Genomic DNA, 19,235 nt, shown 5'->3' with positions numbered 1-19,235 from the left:
CAGAGAAGTGCAGCAGGACTCTAGGGGCACCATCACAATGTGTTCTATATGCAAGTTACCGTGGTATCCACTTACAGTAAAGTATTTATGGGGCTCCCCGCCCTTGTGCTACATTTTGGCCCTGGGAACAACCATCACTTTTTCTCTAGAGTAAACAGAGAGTTTACTACACAGCTGCTGTCAACCAGCCATAATGCACAGACCTTGTACTTTGCCATTATTTTTTACTTTCTCTTCAATGGTAATTTTCCCCTATGGATTAGAAAGCATTTTTAGATCAAGTAAAGTCATAATGCTGAAAAATTATGAACATAAAGCCACTGTTCTTTCTGTGGTTGCCTCAAGTGATGTACTAAAGCTTTTCAAGCAAACTTATAAAGCCCCCACTCACCTATGAATTAGATGTTTGTAATCTGTCTATTCTGCTCTTTATGTAAATGTTTGCCTTGATGATATATCTCTCTTAAGAAAAGTCCATAATTGATACTTGTATCTAGGACTACCTTATAGTCTTCAATGTTCTTTATTTCTACACTAGAAGATGGTGTTTTGAGATGTTTAGCAAGTGCCAGTATTTTGGAAAATTTTCAATACTAGCAGAATAAGTTTTTTCATCCTAGTATTTTTCTATGAATATGGCAGTCTTGATGAGAGTGGAGGAACAAATAGCAAGAACATTGATCCATTCATTCAGCAAATATTTATTGAACACTCACTCCATGCTAAACACGGTGATAGCACCTGGACTGTATAAATAAAGAAAATAGATCTCTGCCCTAGAGCTCCCTTCTGTTGGGGAGCAGAGTTGAGATAGGCTCGGACCATAGCATGCCAGTGAGCAGTCCCAAGTCAGGGCAGCGTTGGAGCATCTTACCATAGGTGGCATGGCCAATCTGCTGTTGATGAATGCCTTTTATTTTTGTTTAAACATAGCAGTCTTTGCTTGAAATTCCCTTCCATTGCAAAGCAGATGTAAAGGCAAATTTAGTTTATATCACATATTTTAAACTTGATAATGCAACAGCTTTCTTTAAGGGTGAAGACCAGTCTAGATTAAAGTCTATGGAAAAGCTCCTTTTTTTACAGGACCAGAAAAATAAAGTCACAAATGGGCTCACACTCCAAATTTTCAAGGAATTTAATCCTCATGCATGCTGACTCTGAGAAGTTCTTAGAGTATTCTTAATTCATCTGTTTCTCAACGGTAATCTGCTTGGTGTCATAACTTAAAAATTCTTGTAATAGAAAAATAGAACTTAGATCTCTGTGTCAGAGAAAGAAATGTGGCTCTGAAAGTTTTCTCCCTCCTTCATCATTCTCTTAATAATGGGAAAGAGGTGAAAAATGATGACCTTTCAAGTCATATAATTACAAATTTTTAAATGAGCCATTTAGAATTTTGCTTTTAAGGATGCAAATTAGTAGTCAGTTACTTTACAGTGTGATACAGACCCACGAGGTTATATTAAATATGTGTAATGAAAGGTTTATGATAATGACAAAGTAGAAAATAACATAAATCACATTTTCCTTTTTAAAAGATAGCAAATTGAGTATTCGAGTATTGCCAGCTAAGATTCATGAAAGATGCTATCTTAAAATATTTACGTAAGACGTGAACCCATTTCACCTATTAATTGTAGTTAAGGTTTAATTTTAGATTATGAGATTTATACCATGTGGAGGGGACAGATGTGTTCTGTTTTTCCTAGTAATTTATGCATTATTTACAGTACTTATGCTTAAAGGATGTTCAAATAAAATAAAGATTCATTTATTATTGCAACAAAAATAGTCTCTGCTTCCCATGTTACTAATCCGTGCAGAACAATAATCAAACATTGCTGTACTTTTGCCATCACCATATCAACTTCTTTAAATTTGATTATCTTTCAAATTCTGCATTTAATTCAGACAAGTCTCAATTTGCTTTAGTTATGTCACTAAGCATGCTTTTCTCACCTTAACATTTTTGTTCCCTATATCACTCTGTTAAGCCTTATATCATACCTTTTAAAATATTTTTTAAAGATTTCTGTTAAGCTAATATCTCCCCTAGTTTTTTTTTTGTCAGCTACCATTGCCTTCTTTCCTTTTCTTTTTCCTTCTAAAATAATGTTATAACTGACTAACAGAGGACAGTTAAACATCACTCCAGAGTCTGCTAACAGGGGAGAGTTTGAAAATTTCAAATTGTGGACAGTTAAACATTAATCTAGATATTTCTGTGGCACATACATTTTCCAGTCAATTAACTAAGTATATCCAAATACCTGAATATTTGTCAGCAACAGGGAAAAAATATCTAAATGAAACACTGAATATTTCACTTTCTATCATGTTATAAGAGATGTACTTTTTAAAGAAAGTGTCAGAAATCCCTTAGGCTGCATGTAATATGCAGTATTATAGGATAACGTCTAAAACTCGTAAGAGTAAACATTGCATGAACATTTGAGAACATGGGTTTTCGGGGAGGTACAGTAGGAACAAAATATATAATGAAATTTGGTGTGTGCCTTTCTTAATTCTCACATTTAACAATAATGGTAATCAGTAGTTTGAGATGACTAATAAGAACAACTTTCTTGAAAAAGTGCACTCAGTTTCATCCACACCTGCTCTTCAGTGCCAGATCGGAGTTCAGAAATCTGTTTTTCAACATTGGACTTTATTTTGTATGTTAGGACCAAAACTTGGAGTTATGTTGTGATAATCGTGGAATAGCACAATCTATGATTTTTAAACATAGCTAATGCAATGGTAGAGCCGAGAAATTTCCATCCCTGAGAGATTGGAAGATTAGGTGAAGGTATTGAAGCGTCGATGTGTTCTGTCTGTTCGTCTTTGGGAGAAACGTGCTGTCCGTGTGTCTTCACAGGGGAGGAGCTGTGCACGGGCCTCAAACGAGGCTGCACCCTGGACTGCCCCTTCGGTTTCCTCACCGATGCCCACAACTGTGAGATCTGTCAGTGCCGCCCACGACCCAAGAAGTGCAGACCCATAATCTGTGACAAGTATTGTCCATTTGGATACCTGTACGTATTTCTTAATTCAGATCTATTCTTCATTATCTATAACTTGATGAAACATCTGTACCTACTTTTGTTAGCTGTTTTGTGTGTGTTTGTGAGTGAATCAATGTATCAAGTCCAGAATATCTTTGCTTGTTTTGTTAGATGAATCAGAAAGCAGGGAAAGGCAGGTGTGTCCAAAGATAAGCATCAAGTTTTACTCTTAGTCCTATCTTTGAAGATGGGCCAGCACCTTGTTATGACACTGCCCTCTGGGTCTGTTATGTGAGACTTCCTCATAGCAAGGGCCTTTGGACACAGCCAGGGGCAATGGCATTGTCATGAGGTCCCAGTGTTGTAAGTGCTACAACTTTTCACAACTATCCCAGCGACTATTTTGTGATAACTTGTTTGACCTATACTTTAAGATCAGTGGACAGCCACTCATTTGCTATACGGAGCATATATGACTTGATATTTTACCTTCGTGCTGGTCTACGGTTTATAATATTTTTTTCTTTATGTAGCAGTAGATTTTATGAATTTCCTTGGAGGTAAGAACCACAACTTATATTTTCAAATATTCTTTATTGAGTCAAACCCCATGGTCATCTAGATTATGCTGGGGGAAAAATAGACACTTCTCATTTGTTTCTTTAGTGTCTGTATTAACATTTATTTCTGTCTTTATATCAAGTTGGTCACTTAAAAAATGACCTTTCAGAATCTTGCTTTACCATCCCTTCTCTGGCTGCCTTCCATTTTAGTCTTTTTGCCTTTCCAATTTGATGTATTTATGTAGTGCTAATAATTTTAAGGGACTTAGATCCATTATCTCTTCCCATCTTCTTAAAGTCGTTGTTTTTATTCTTCCTCTTAGAAATTCTAGTTTAGCAGGGAGGGGGGAATCTTATAATTAAGTTGGGAACATTATTCTTAAGAATTCCCCAAGCAAACTAATAAATCATCATTGTTCCTAGTTCTAAAATATTTATATGATACCAATGAAAGTATAGTTACTTCTTAACTGCTAATGTAGAATGAAGTGTTATTATCATAATAATAGCTACAAGTACTTGCTGCAGTGTTATGACAGTTTAGAATCAAGGCTGCATTCCAGGCCAACCTTCATCTTGGAAAGAAATCCCTCAGAGGATTGTGGATTTCTCTTTGTATTCCTGTCGGTAAGCACCTTCAGGAAGGACGAAGTTGACCACCGTAGGGAAATGAGTACTGCCTCGGCTGGAACACGTTTCAGGGATAGCTTCTGAAGGAGAGATCTTGGCTGGACACCACATGGGAGGGTTAGGATGAAGGCAGCCATTGTCGCCTCTTGTGTACACCGTCTGAGTGGATTGTTACTGTATGTGTGCAGCAGATGCTGACAGAAGGGAGGGAGGGAGAGATGGATGGATGGGTGGGTCTGTAGGTGAATAAATGAATGAACAAACAAATCAGTTACAGCCTTGGTAGATCTTCAAATTGACACAATATATGACATGAGTATGAATCATTCATTTAATTCACTGTTCTCATTATGTTGACCTAAATAAGTACACCCTAGTGTTCAGTTCTCATTTGACTTAGCAGATTGTGGTTTAATTGTCACTTGGGCAGGGGTATATTAAGGGTTTCCCAGAGGGCTGTCTTCTTTTAGAGCCCCTTAATTTGTCCAACATGAGAGAGAATAGGGTTGGTTTTTTTTCAGTTGAACACCACTCTTGCCACTTAGGGCCACTTGAGATGAAACCTGAGGGTAAACAGAGTAAATTCTCCTTCTCTGAGGCCCAGGAAGCCAATGAGGGCAGAGCCTGTGGAGGAGTGTTAGCCTGAGGAAGGACTCAGTCCTGCGGCTGGGGGACAGAAAGCAGAGAAGGATGGGCGAGCTCCTTTTGTAACAGGCAGTGTCGTGTCCCTTTTAAAAAAAAGAAGGAATTGTTGGTAAGAAGTTTCTTGTCCAGAAAATCTCCACTTAAACTCCTGTGATATTTTTATAAACATATATTTATTTAATGTCATCTGTCTTATCAGCACAAAATTTAGGCACTCTAGCTTATTAAAGGAAAAAAAAGTTCATCCAGCCTTTTTCGTTTACCCCATATGCTTCAGTCCTACCCCGTGGATGGAGCACTTTTCAACTGGTATTCTTTTCTAACTAATGGGGTAATTACTGAACACTGACTGTAGGACCTCTCAAGGCTTTTATTCTTTATCAGCATTTGGGTAGTGTTCCCAGGTCTATGGATCCTTAAGTTCTCCTTTTGTCTTCTATAAGTTTCAGTAGATATCTCATTAAGACTTTTACTGGTGTCTGAAATTTCTCAGAGAATGTGTCATGTGGAGAAGCCTGTAGCCCTGACGGAAGGACTTTCCCCTCATGCTGGCCTCCAACATTGACCAATAGTATATCCTCACCGTCCTATTCGTGGAGTTGCACATTCATCTTTTATATTGTGGTACCACTTTTCCTAATTAAATCAACAGTTTTGTCCTTGGGATCCTGACAGTCACATCCCAGAAGCACGTAAGTGCTCAGGCAGTTCTAAACCTTGGCTGTGGGTAGGTGGCCGTCACGGCCACCGGGAGCTAATTACACATCACTCCAGGAGTTTGGGAGAGCAAAAGTAAGTCATTCTGCTTAACAGCAATATCACTTCAGTGACCCTTGGTCTGAGCGCTTGGGCATCATTTGAGACTTTTGGATGTTCTGACCTCTGACAAAATTTTAATTACCCAGGAAGAATAAGCACGGCTGTGACATCTGTCGCTGTAAGAAATGCCCAGAGCTCCCATGCAGTAAAATCTGCCCCTTGGGTTTCCAGCAGGACAGTCATGGCTGTCTTATCTGCAAGTGCAGAGGTAAGTGCAGATGCATGACCCTTCCCCTCAGAGCGACTAGAGGCACAGAAACAAAGAACAGAGGACATGATGTAAATGAAACAATTTCAGTGGTTGCTTTCTACTCTGACACCAGTGTCACTCTCTGTGGGACCATCCCTTTTCCTTTCACCTCAAAGGAATAAAAGCTCAGAATAGAATTTGAAGTAAGCGTATAATGGACGAGCACGTTGACCAGATTAATCACTTCTTAGCTCTTAGTTTTATTTGTCACAGGAACTTAAGCCTATAGCACGTATATCTTGACCTCCCTCTGTCCAGCAGTAGATTGATACAGTCAAGTTCCCTTTCCAAAGCCCTTGAGGGTGGGTGTGGGGAAACAGTCTGCTCATGTATTTTCTGGTAACACAGTTTTCCATGAGAATTTAGACTTTAGCTGAATAAGCACGTGCCAGCCTATAGCAGTGTAAAGGCAGGAATCCTGGGCATACCTTTTGCCTGAGATGTCCCGCTCCAGGGATGTTCCTGAAGCCCTCTGAGCATGTGCCCTGACCGCCATTTCTGCCCTTACCCCACCTCCAGCCCAACCGCTCACACCAGTATGTTTTAGTTGTCAGCATGGTCTACAGATTAAGCAATAAAAGATCTGTAAAGTTTGTTCTCTGTTTTTCAAAGTTAGATGGTTATCACGTTATTGCTGTTTTTAAGGCATCAGAGTAAACAAAAATCTAGTCACTGCTTCAATTGTTCTGCTGAACAAAAATCTATTAGTTGCGAGGGGCCCAGGATATCCCCACTGGATGACTTCTAGAATGATTATTCTGCGTTTATTAAACATGTGTAACATTTGTTATGAAATCAATGCTTGTTTATTGTATAAAATATGAGAAAGTCGAGTGAAAGGAGTAAAAATCAACTATAATCCCACCAATAGGCGAGAAACATTTGAAGGTTATTCATTTTTCTTTTTTCAAAATTGAGAGCATATTGATGTAAATTCTTTTCACAAGGCTTTCCCGTGTCATGAACTGTCCTTTGTAGGCGTGATTTTTGGTGGCTGGGTAGCATGACCTGTAAGGACACTACAGGCTGTTTCTCCTGTACAGTAGCTGCTGCTTTACCAGGCTGCCTTCTGTCTGTCCAGAGGTCCCTGCTTCAGCCGGGCCACCTGTCCTGTCAGGCACATGTCTGTCCATGGATGGCCATCATCATAAAAATGAGGAAAGCTGGCATGATGGGTGCCGGGAATGCTACTGTCACAATGGACGGGAAATGTGTGCTCTGATCACCTGCCCAGTGCCTGCCTGTGGCAACCCCACCATTCATCCAGGACAGTGCTGCCCGTCATGTTCAGGTAAAAGCTGGCTGCCATCTTGTGCGCTCCCTAAGCAAATGGTTTCTGCCTCGCAGTGCCTCATCCCATCTGTAACTCTGGGGAAATGCAGGGAACAATCCCCGGAACCCATTTCAGGTCTCTGGGTTTTGTCAACAACAGCCACACAATCAACCAGGTGCTATAAATGATTAGTCAAAGACCAGAGAAAATTTTAAAGCTCTAAAACTACTCTCATTATTTTTGAATGGTTTACTCAATATATTGGTCTTTGAACCAGATTTTTGTAAAGGTATGTGGGCTTAAACTCCAGCTCTCCATTTTATGGATAATATGTTAAGACTGATTATCTTAGTTAATTGGAGGGGATTGGTGCTAATTTTATTCCATAAAAGCTTTTTTTTTTTTCCCCCTAAGATTTGCCCTGAGCTAATATCTGTGGCCAGTCTTCCTCTATTTTGTGTGTGAGCCACCACCACAGCATGGCCACTGACAGGTGGTGTAGGTCCAACTGTAGGGAACTGAACCTGGGCTGCCAAAGTGGAGCTGCCAAACTTAACCATTAGGCCACCGGAGCTGGCCCAAAAGCTTATTATTTTTAAAATAATATTTGAGAGGGAGAGAGTTATTGAATTCTGTGGCTATTGCTCTCTTTTAAATTAGTGGATATGTGGCACTCCTGCCAAATGGAGAAATTTAGAGTGACCACACATCCAAGACATTTAAAATCATAATAATGGTAATCGAGATAAGTTACTAGAACAGAAAACAGATTTATAATTCTTAGGGGTCTGAATGATGGTTGTAATAGTAATTATTACCGTTAATACCTCATGTAGTGCCTTTCATCAAAGAGCTCAACACAGTTTATATTTATCATTTCTTCCTCTGTGCAGGCAACTTTGAGTTAGGGAAAAATATACCTAGGCAGTTTTTCATTTGGAAAACAGACACAGAAAGATTAACTCTCTTACCCAAAGTAAAATAATGTCAGCTGGAAAGCCAGGGAGAGGTGAAGTCTCCTGATTCTTGCATCGGATTTCTTTTGAAGTTGAAATGTACTGTCAGATTTTGGAGTCATGATTATTTTTCCTCTGGTCAGTCCTGGTCTTGTATCTCCCTGTGGATGAGTCCACCTAATGCAGTGGGTACAGTCAGGAAGGCAGGCCCAGCCTGGGAGAGAAGGTGGCTCATGCTGACCAGGCTGCACCTGCCTTGGCTGCCACGGTGGGGGTGAGGAGAGGGACACTTGAAGACCCTTTCAACTTGGAGATTGTACACACCTCAATCACTAAGGTATGAGAGTGACAGGCAGCCCCCATCCCCCTGAAGAGGACCAGATTACAGTGTTTATGTTGTTTTGTTTTTCCCCCATAGTTCAGTCAGATATACTCTGTATTGAAACTATTTCCTTTTTCATGTTTGGTAGTTAAATATGAAAAACCACTATGCCTACAAAACAGAAGGTAAATGATCAATTTAATGAGACAGAACTCTGTGTTGACACTTTGGGGAAGGAAAAGTCATTTGTTCCGGTGAAGACTCCATGCTTTAATTATAGGTGTGAGTGTTTCAAGTGTGGCCTACACCTGAGTCTTTGCTAAACGTGGACTCGGGGAAGAAGTCTGAGCCAGACTGGTGGAAATGCAGGACACGACTAAGAATGGATGATTAACCTGAGAACTGCAAGACGGGGGAACCAAAACTAGTTTTCTCTATTACAGAGATATGGAAAGTTCTTATGTAAACACAGACAGAATTATTGACATATCGTGGGTGTGTGAATATCTACATATACATGTATAAAAACACATATATTTTGATATATATGGATATATCCAAAAATCTTTACTTTAATGGATTCCCATATATGGATTCTTCTGACTAGAGAACCCAGAACTGTTGCATTCGTGGACTCCTACTTTAAAGAATATTTTCTCCCCTCGTCCATTCAAGGATCAGCTGTTTTTCTCTCTGGGATACGTGAGCAGCTCCTGAACTCTTCTGTTAGAAGATTCACCAAATGATATTGTTTCTCATATTTTTTCTCTCTTTCTCACCCTCTACCTTTCAGGTTTTTTTTCATCTCCACGTTTCCAGCCAGTCTCATGTTTTGCCTTGAGACACATAGTATATAGAGCAAAGGGATTAACAAGATAAGACACCTGTAAACACACGTTGTTTTTCTTCTGACCACTTCCCTACACGTCAGCATTTAAAAGGGCAGTCATTGTCCATCTTCTCTAAGCCCTTTTTGAAAGCAGTATGGGAGCCTTTTCCAACATTAGTTTATTGATGCTCTTTGGAACAATTTTTTCCTTTCTGTAAACCACGAGAAATGCACTTCTATCATCTCGTCCCAGCTCCATTTTCATTCTAATTCTCTTCCTCTCTACTTTGCTCATATACTGGAAAGTTCGGTCCAGTTGCTTATGAATATAGGCATTGGCTAATGTCAGTTTTCTGTGATATGTCCACTTGGGCAAAGTTCCGGGCTTTACTAGTTCCCTTGAGATAAACCTGTGTTAAAAGTTACCTTCTTAGCTGGAAATTGGCCCACACCACTGTATCTCATCGGTGTTATTGACTCTCACTGCTGACCACTACTTTGAAAGTAGAACTCTTAGGAGATTTCAGCTCTGAGCATCTCTGCACAAACAGGGTAGTTCTCCTGGGGCCCGATTTCCACTGAGCTCCAAGCATGAGCTAGCCATGATGTCTCCAGACTGCTCCTCGGCAGGGTTCAGCGCTGTCAACACCTTCATGAAATGCTTGTTGTATTTGGATTACGTGAATATGGTTAATGTCCTCATACTTCTCATTTCCCCAACACAACTTCAGGGCAACTCCCAGTACCTCTCCAGACAGTTTCAGCATTAAATTCCCCCTCTATCATTATCATCTCACCACGAGACCAAAATCGCCTCTCCTCTGGGGAGAGAAAGCATAGTTATCATCAGCCTCTGAGCGTTTACCTCTCTTAATGGTGACATCACCCAACAAATGTTTAGTCTCAGGTGAGGGTTTTCAGACTGTTGATTCCGAAAGAGCATTCTGGCTCAGTTTGCTGGCAGCTGGTCTAGATTGGGGTGTGGCGTCCTCAACAGCAGGACATGTTTCCAAGCATAAAAGTCCTCGGGATCCCAGAGATAATGAAGTGGATGGGATACAGATCATTTGGAAGTTGTGTTCAATCTGGAGGCATATCCATGATCCACACAGACATAGACTTGGGTTCAAATCCGTCTCTGCCCTTAATACTCTGAGCCCTCAGTTTCCTCATATGTAAAATAAGATAATAGTACCTACTGCCCAAGGTTGGTGTAACAAATAAATGAAATAACGCACGTAAAGCACTTAGCATGGAAATTGAACCATAGCAAGCATTCAGGAAATGAGAGATTGTTGTTCTAGACAATTCCTACACGTTCTCAGAGATCCCCCTGGAGGCCCCTGTTCTCAGCAGTAAGAGTCCTTTCCCCGTAATTTAGTTCTCTTATTGAATTCTCTCGTTACTATTGACAGACTCAAACGACTTGAAGCTCACTTCATGAAACTAGCTCTTCTGCTAGTGCCTTATATTTCTGTGCATGGATTATTTTCTTCACTATTCTCTTGATAAGAATAGAGTGAGAGGGCCGGCCCCGTGGCTTAGCGGTTAAGTGCGTGCGCTCCGCTGCTGGCGGCCTGCGGTTCGGATCCCGGGCTCGCACTGACGCACCGCTTCTCCGGCCATGCTGGGGCCGCGTCCCACATACAGCAACTAGAACGATGTGCAACTATGACATACAACTATCTACTGGGGCTTTGGGGGAAAAAATAAATAAAAAAAGAAGAAAAAAAAAGAATAGAGTGAGATGCTCTATAGCCAGTTCTTCTTTGTCTCTTAAAGCACACAGCACCAGGTTCTTTAAGAATTGGTGAGACTGCAGATGAATAATTCCTTGTGTTTTGATTTTGTGTCATTCCCCAGATGACTTTGTAGTGCAGAAGCCAGAGCTGAGCACTCCCTCCATTTGCCACGCGCCTGGAGGAGAGTACTTTGTGGAAGGAGAAACGTGGAACATCGACTCCTGTACTCAGTGCACCTGCCACAGCGGGCGGGTGCTGTGTGAGACAGAGGTGTGCCCGCCGCTGCTCTGCCAGAATCCCTCACGCACGCAGGACTCCTGCTGCCCGCAGTGTACAGGTAACCAGCGCCGTGCCTCAGGATGCGCTTGGCAGGGAAGGCTACAGCTCAGGCGTTGTCATTCTGCAGGACCAGCAAGCCAGATTGAGCCCCACGTGGGAGCATGTCAAACCCAGTAGTCAGTAATCCAGGCAGGAACATCTGGCAGCCTGCTTCCTAAATTCATTCTCTTCTATCGATCACGTATTTATGCAATCAATAATCCTTGCACCTGAGATGACTTTGAAAAAAAAGAGATTGTTTCTTTCTGCCACTTTTTTTCTTAACCCTACGTCTGAGACTCAAAAAATAGTCCTGCTACACCAAATTATTCCAAATGATTTTGCTAATGTGAAAAGTCATTTTTGTCTTTAAAAAATGTGAAGAGCAGTTATTGATAAATAATGTAAATAAAATTCTTTGAAATTTGTAAAGGTGGTGAAGATACTTTGAGAATGTTAAACCAGGGGAATCAATAAAATATGCATAAAGTTCACCCCCTCAAACCTGTGATGATTCATAAGTTAAGATCCAAAAGTATTAAGTGACTAACACATATACAAAGTATATTATTGTTTTCTTCTTTTTAGTTTGCAGGTAATCTGGCCTTCACAGGTAAATATATGGTCATGAAACAAATATAATTAAATTTTGTCAAGACTTTAAACATAAGTTACTGGTTTTATAACTAAAGTAGCACTTTCAATTAACACTAGAATCTATGACTTTTTTTCAAAAGATATTTAATATGTGTATATAAAAAATTACCAAGCTGACAGCACAACTAGTTTTATTTTGTCGTTGCTTAATCTTTTATCTTTTCAACTTAAATCAATAACCATTTACCTTCTAAATGTATATTCTTAGAGCATTTCTGCTCAGTAAAACATAAAGCTTTGTGTTTTATTACTTTTTTTTTTTTTACATTGGATTGTCTAGTTGACTGCCCAGAATCTACTGTTCTGTCACTATATCCAGCATAGCCAATGTCCAAATTCTTCAGGGGTTCACACTGATAATACATTTTTAATTACATCTGATAAACTTACAGGGGTATCCACATTATTTGCTATTGTCATCGTATGCTGCTGCCAAGGTATTATCATCTTAGTACAAAATCTTTGGGGTAATTAGCAGCCATGTTAATCTGAAAAGTTTAATTAGTATACCATCTTTCCTAGTATAAGAAATAGTTCCTTGGTATTATGTTGTTAGGATATACACAACCTACTCCCCACTATATTTTTATCATTATCACTGTTTTACTCAGATGCAAACCCTGCTGATGTTTCTCTGTTGATATATAACCATGACTATTTCCATCTTCCTGGTGGAAACCAGTTTGAGTAGTCTCTTCATTGGTAATCATGAATTTATGTCCATTTTAGATATTCATTTTACAGATACTTAGGGAATGCCTGTGTTTAGCCATAGGATCCCGGGGTTAATGAAAACAGACACAACTCTTGCCCTATGGAATAATAGTCCAAAAGAAGAGGCAAACAATCCACTATTCCACATTTAAGTAAATAATGACAGAGTGAGAGGAGTGCCTGGAAAGGAAAGAATAAGAGCACATATAACCCAGGAAGCTTCAGCTAAAGTGGGAAGTACCTCTGCTGCCACTTGTACTAGGATCTGAGGACAAATACAGGGGTTGGTTAGGGGAGGGGGACAGGGAATGGGACTTCTCCACAACCACTGGCCCCAATTCATTGGCAGGACACCTGACTAGACTTAGAGGTTCAGCCCAGACAGAGAACAAGAGCTACCTAGAAATGGGACTGCTGAGCACGAGAGGGCGTGGTTTCTTAGAGCCGGGGTCTCAAGGCCGGTGCGCACGTGCAGAGGCGCTGCAGATTCTAGCAGGGCGGAGGCGTTCCTGTCCTCGCTCGCCCGTGCTTCCTAACGACACACAGCAGCTCCTGTGTGCCTGGCTTTGATTTCTCAGTTATAAACTTATGCCTGGGTGACTCTTCCTTTCTTTACATGTAACTTGAGAGATACTTCAATGATAGCCTCCATCTTAAACGTTAGGACTTTGTTTTATATATCCGTATTCCAAAGATTACTCTTACATCTGTGAATAAGAGTGTATCTGGAAAGATTTTATTTTAAAATCAGTCACCCTAGGGTCCACCTGGTGTCACAGAGGTTAAGCGCTCACTCTGCTTGGGCAGCCTGGGGTTCGTAGGTTCGGAACCGACGCACCGTTTGTCAGGCCATGCTGGGGTGGTGTCCTATATAAAGTAGAGGAAGATGGGCACCGATGTTAGCCCAGGGCCAATCTTCCTCAGCAAGGAGGAGGATTGGCATCGGATGTTAGCTCAGGGCTGGTCTTCCTCACAAAAATATAATAAATAAATAAATAAAATCAGTCACCCTACCCCGTAATTGCTCTTTCTGAACTTTCCATCCATAGTTTAGATAAAAAGTCTTAAAATTCAAAACATCAATGTTTTCATGTAACAGTAAATTTCAAGAGTAGCATTGACAAATGGTGTATTTCACGTCTAGAAAAATACCATCTGTAATCTTAGGATACTTGCATCCTAAAGTAGTCCAAAAATGATGTATATATATGAGTAGAAGAGCTGCTTCCCTCATGGTGATTGTGTGTCCTAGGATGCTTTGTCAGTCCCTCTCTCTTTTGGCTGTCTCTCTCCTCTGGCCTGGCTTAGAGAAAGGTCTGGAAATGGAGATGGGTTCATGAAGAAAGATCGAGCCTCCCTCCAGGTGAAGATATTTCACCAAAGTACAAAAGGGAGAGAAAAGAGTAGCACTTCTTTCTTTTTTAAAACTTTTTAAATTCTCTTTCATTCTTTATCACATAGAAGAGAGAGGGAGGTAGCATAGACATAAAAAGAATGAATGAACACCAGTGAAAGAACTGGTAAAAACAAAATAAAAGAGTTAATATTGGGAATCAGAAGTAATAAAGAAGGGGTCTCTAGGGCCGATAAAATGGGAAGAGAGGCCCAAAGAAGAAAGATACCGTGAGCAAAATTCCCAGCTGGCATTTTCAGTCCGATTCAATCAGGAGTCCCCTGCCTGGGGGAAGACGACCTTCGGGCTCTGCATGTCAGCTTGAATGCTCGATCCAGCACTGCCAGCACATTCCCATGTTCTCTGGGGTCTTCCCCAGGCCTCAATAAGAGGCCTCCAGACTCCAGGATATTCATTTCAGCTGTTATTTCATAGCTTCATTGCTGCTATCCCTGCTTCCTCTTCTAAAGTTTTAGATGCTAGGTTGGGCGTTGCTCGCAAGAGCTAAGCCATCATAACCCACAGAAACCTCGTGGCAATTTGCAGTCCCTAGTGTAGACTTGAGTGAGTTGTCCTGCTTTCCAATTAGCATTGGTCAATCTCTTTAAAAGAAATTTTCCCTAGACATGGATGACCCCAAAGAGGTCACTAGAAAGTAATCCCATCTTACCATCTTCAAACCACATGGATGTGATCCATGGAGCCATACCTAAAATTCGGACCTAGAGCACGTTTGGAGAAGTGGAACCAGTGGCTGTTCTGTCATTTGTGGCTGCCTTTGGGACTGGTAATAGGAGATAAGATTACACGATTTAAAGGCGAGGGCGTGGACCCATTCGTTATGCTGCCTTCCCTCTGTCCCTCAGAGAGAGCCCCAAATAAAGCAATTGCCTTGCTCCTCAAAGAGGTTCTTGTCAAATCAGACTTGTTGGCTGTAGGGTGTATTCATGAGGTGGATGGACAGAGAATGTGACATTTAGAGCTTCTGCATCACTGTGATAACTACATGTTTATCTCAGTTAATTTCTGTTTCATGGATGAACATAGCCAAGTTCATGAGGTTGATTCTGAGAGGAACAGATGATAATTCTTTCGACCATGTATCCATTGAGAAAATGTGGTTCTCTTAGAGGTTTGCTAGGCAGGACCATTCTGGCTATTTCTAGACTTTTGAGTGGTGACGGTGGTTGAAGGTAGTCTCTCTTATCAGCGGAATTGTGACATTTGTAAAGTAGGAACCTCACTAACTTATGTTTTCCTTTGTTATATCCCAGTCAGGTTTCTGCTTGAGGCTGTAGTTCTCATGTAATTTCAGTTAATGCTGAGACCCAAAGAGATATTGGGGTTTTCTGGTGACATTCTTTTCTGGTGCAAGTTGTAACTAGATCTGGGGATCCTCAGGTCTGTCTTTACATAGCGAAGACACAGGTGATGGCAGAGGATTTCTCTGTGGTGCATCCTGAGTGATTTAGGTTTCCCATCATGTTTCAGCATTAATGTGAATGCCTGCACATTGGAACATTACGTGTCGGTGTGTTTTGGTAGGTGCAGTGAAAATCCATTTAGGTATTGATTGGTTAGGACTGCATGTGGCTGCAAGTGAGAGAAAACCCAGCTACAGTTTTTAAACAAATAGAGGTTTCTTTTATATACGTTAGAAGACATTTGGACACAGATGTTTATCAGCATTGATTCAGTGTCTTAGTGATGTCGAGGCCTTTCTCTTGCAGGTGTGAGAAGGATATTTCAGCTGTAGGCAACACACTCATATTCAAGGCAGGAAGAATGTGGAAGGGTGGTGGCAGCATTCCATCTGCCTTTCTTTTAAGCCAGTGAAAGCTTTCCCAGAAATCCCCTCATCAGCCATTCAGTCCCATTCACTACAACTGAGTGACATGGCCACCTGTAACTGCAAGGGAGACTGAAAAAGCAGGGAGCAGGATTGTCTTGTTTGACTTATACCCCTTGTGATCCAAGTCCTCAACCACCACCACCCCTCAAAAAACATCAAGGTTTTGTTAAGCTAAGAAGAAGGGTAGAGTGGATGTTGTGCAAGCAACTAACAGAATCTCTGCAACAGATCTTTTGTGGTCTTTGCTGTTTTGCTTTAAAATTCATGACCCTGCCCAAATCAGACTTGCTGTTTAGGTACTGAGTCATTTTTACAGGAGGCACACAAAACCGCAGTGACTGAGTGCTTGTTACGAGACCAAGGGAAACTCACTATGTTGCACGGTTGGTGGCCTATGGCATCTTCTTTTCCCTGCTGACCTTATGTTCGTTTTTCCAGATGAACCTCTCCAGCCTTCCTCATCCCATAATGAGAGCGTGCCTAGTTACTGCAAAAATGACGAAGGGGATATATTCCTGGCAGCTGAGTCCTGGAAGCCTGACGTTTGTACCAGCTGTGTGTGCATGGATAGCGTAATTAGCTGTTACTCTGAGTCTTGCCCTTCAGTATCCTGTGAAAGACCTGTTTTGAGAAAAGGCCAGTGTTGTCCCTACTGCATAGGTAAGACCAAGAAAAAAAATCCTTCATCTCTACCAGTGGCCACTAAATCTACATGTACAGTCATTTGCTTAGATCAGTTAATATTTTTTAAATCCTTTTTTCTGGTTGACGTGGCACACAGACCCAAAGTCGTAGTATCAGGCCAGGGGAAAGATGTGCGAGATGTGTTCCCAAGATAAAACATATTAAGAATAAAGAAGTGCTCTCTCAGAATGTCGTGATGGTATAGCACGGTCGTGTTCTATCAGGCTCCTTTGCCATTTCAGGGTTTTCGGTATTGGAACTCTCTTTCTCCACCGTCTTGTTTACAGTGGTCTTTTTTCCCCACGTAGAAACACCGTGTTCCATATTAGAGCACACTTTAGTGCACAGTTTGCCGCTGCCTTGAGAGCAGCTAAACACGAAATGCTAACTTAGTCTCCCAGGTATTCCTCTATCTGCTGACGCTTAGTTGATTCCATTTAAACCACTTGGTCGTCCATGTTAAGGACCTAGGGATGCCAAGTGAGGCCTGAGTAATTGACAGAGCCCTCTCCTTGTCACCCATGGGGACACATCTTGTGCGCAGAGGACATATGTGTATTAGCCTCCGATGTCTATACCAAAACTAGTCCTATGGACGTAAGCCAGATGCTGTTCTGGAGTCCAGAAGGCGAAGCTGTTCTGGAGTCCAGAAGGCGAGGCTCACAAAGCTGGCAGCTCTAATAAAGGCACAGTCCCTGCTCCCAAGGCTCTTGCCGTCTTTGATTGCTTTTGTATCGAGTAAAGCTCATAAAGTCAAGTGAAACACAAGGACATATCTCAATCTAGTGTGAACCTATAATCAGAGTAGCAGGTAAAAAATTTGGCAAGCCGTATTCATTGCAGGTATTGTGCATTTATTGTTGGAAAATTTTACATGCTTTCTAGATAGAAGTCATTGCATATATTTGGGGTGGTACCTGAGGAAAAGGAAAGATCCTCTAGCCACAGAGCTTTGTAGCAGCTCCCATAGCTGAGCCGATGAATGGTGCTCAGGTGCGTATGGGCTGTAACTCAAGCTTATCAGGACAGCTCCCTCTCCTTGACTGTGACCTCTGGCCAGGACATGGGGCCACACCCTCTCTTTTTCTGCATGTTGGTGTACAAGAGATGGAAAGGTATTTTTATAACACAGTTTATGCTCTCAAGAATTTTACAGAGCTAGATTTTCTCAGTGTAATAGCCAGGGAATGTTAAAATTTATGTTTGAAAGCTGGATTCTCTTCTTGTAATAGGGTGACCATCAATGTAATTTATTTTTCAACTCATGATGCTTTTGCAAGTGAAATGGGGGCTATAATATTTCTATTGGGATAGCAAGAGTGTCCCAAGCAAATCAGGACATGTGGTTGCCCTACCTTTTAGTGACCAGGACGTTGAGTTCTGCTGTAATACCCATAAGTTTTGTAGCTCCTAAGTGGAGCCAAAAAAGTATCAAGGCTTAGATCCAGTTTAGTGCTACTTATCTTTTCAAAGAGCTGACCAAAATTTACAGGCAAAATGGCACTGCCTTGGGTGAGATCTACATGAAAGGTATAATGAGGCCACTATTTCAGGCTGGGGAGTGGGCGTGGGGTGTGGGGGGGATGTGCAGCCAGTATCGCCATATTTAAATATCAGAACTTCAGTACTCAAGGGAACAGTTCATGAATCAACCCGAGGCGCTTGGACCACACTTGGGAACCAGGGCCCTGGAGGCCTGAGAATTCGGTGTTAACGTTCAGAGGAAAACCTGGCAGTCCCTCTCTCGTGTGTTGAAAATTCTCAGATTATTTTGTTTAGATAAAAAAATTCCTATGTTTTGCTACTTAATTGGTAAGTTTGTCATTAGTAAATTACTCAACTAGTAAATTTGTTTTCATTTGATAATAGTAAATCACTTCTCTTTCTCACAAAACCAGTTTAACAAATTCAAACTTAAGGAAAGAAACCTGCAAATCACAGTATTGTGTCTTTCCTTTTTTTTTTTTTGCCTTCGTATTTCCTATTCCAATCCTTAGATCATTTAGGCTGTACATTCTTCTTTATTGGGTGGGGGGGTTACCAATTTGGTCCAAATCTGTGATTTTGATTTTAAGTTAGATTGCATGCACTTTCAGTAAATTGTGGTTCATATAAGCTCATAATGGTATAGTGGAAATTTTGTTTCTGTTACAGCTCCCTTCACAACTACCTCCCCCCTCATTGATGCGGATATAATTGTATCGTATATACCTAGGACTTATCCTTAGGGGAACATATTGAGGAGACTTAACACTTGATGAGCAGTACTGTGTGCTCCTCTTCACTCACTTGTCTAAATGCTTCATACATGTTTTATTATTGAAGTAGTCACTAAGCCCCTTCTATATGCATCATACTTATTTTGCAAGTAGCCTTGTTAGGTGGGTCTTTATCCTTTCTTCCCCCTATGTCCAAGCATATGAAGTCAAGGTCAGTTCATGACTGTGAAATGGGGATTTTCTATCTGACTCTCCAGTTAGCTCCCTTGGCCTCTTCAGGCTTGTTTTCTTACCAACTTCCCGGATCCTGGTCCCTCTGTAAGGGCTCCAAGCCTGGGCAGCCCTGGCATACCGGCAGCCA

The 19,235-nt window shown here is 41.1% G+C and overlaps 1 protein-coding gene across 7 annotated transcripts in view; it reads left to right on the top strand.

Moving 5' to 3' along the window:
- CRIM1 (cysteine rich transmembrane BMP regulator 1) overlaps positions 1-19,235 on the top strand; it is a 191,372-nt gene that overhangs the window by 145,831 nt on the left and 26,306 nt on the right. For 5 of the 7 annotated variants that reach the window (XM_087436907.1, XM_004418148.3, XM_087436906.1 and 2 more), the window contains 5 exons: positions 2,882-3,038; positions 5,752-5,873; positions 6,997-7,206; positions 11,159-11,374; positions 16,410-16,631. In XM_087436907.1, coding sequence (XP_087293033.1) covers positions 2,882-3,038; positions 5,752-5,873; positions 6,997-7,206; positions 11,159-11,374; positions 16,410-16,631 — 927 coding nt within the window. The remainder of the gene's footprint in view (positions 1-2,881; positions 3,039-5,751; positions 5,874-6,996; positions 7,207-11,158; positions 11,375-16,409; positions 16,632-19,235) is intronic. The other 2 variants (XM_087436902.1, XM_087436903.1) reach the window with 2 other exon arrangements.

This window comes from Ceratotherium simum, chromosome 11, assembly GCF_057802395.1.
Source record: "Ceratotherium simum simum isolate JZ-2026a chromosome 11, ASM5780239v1, whole genome shotgun sequence".
Classification (NCBI taxonomy): Eukaryota; Metazoa; Chordata; class Mammalia; order Perissodactyla; family Rhinocerotidae; genus Ceratotherium; species Ceratotherium simum.
This window is presented reverse-complemented; position numbering and strand designations above follow the sequence as displayed.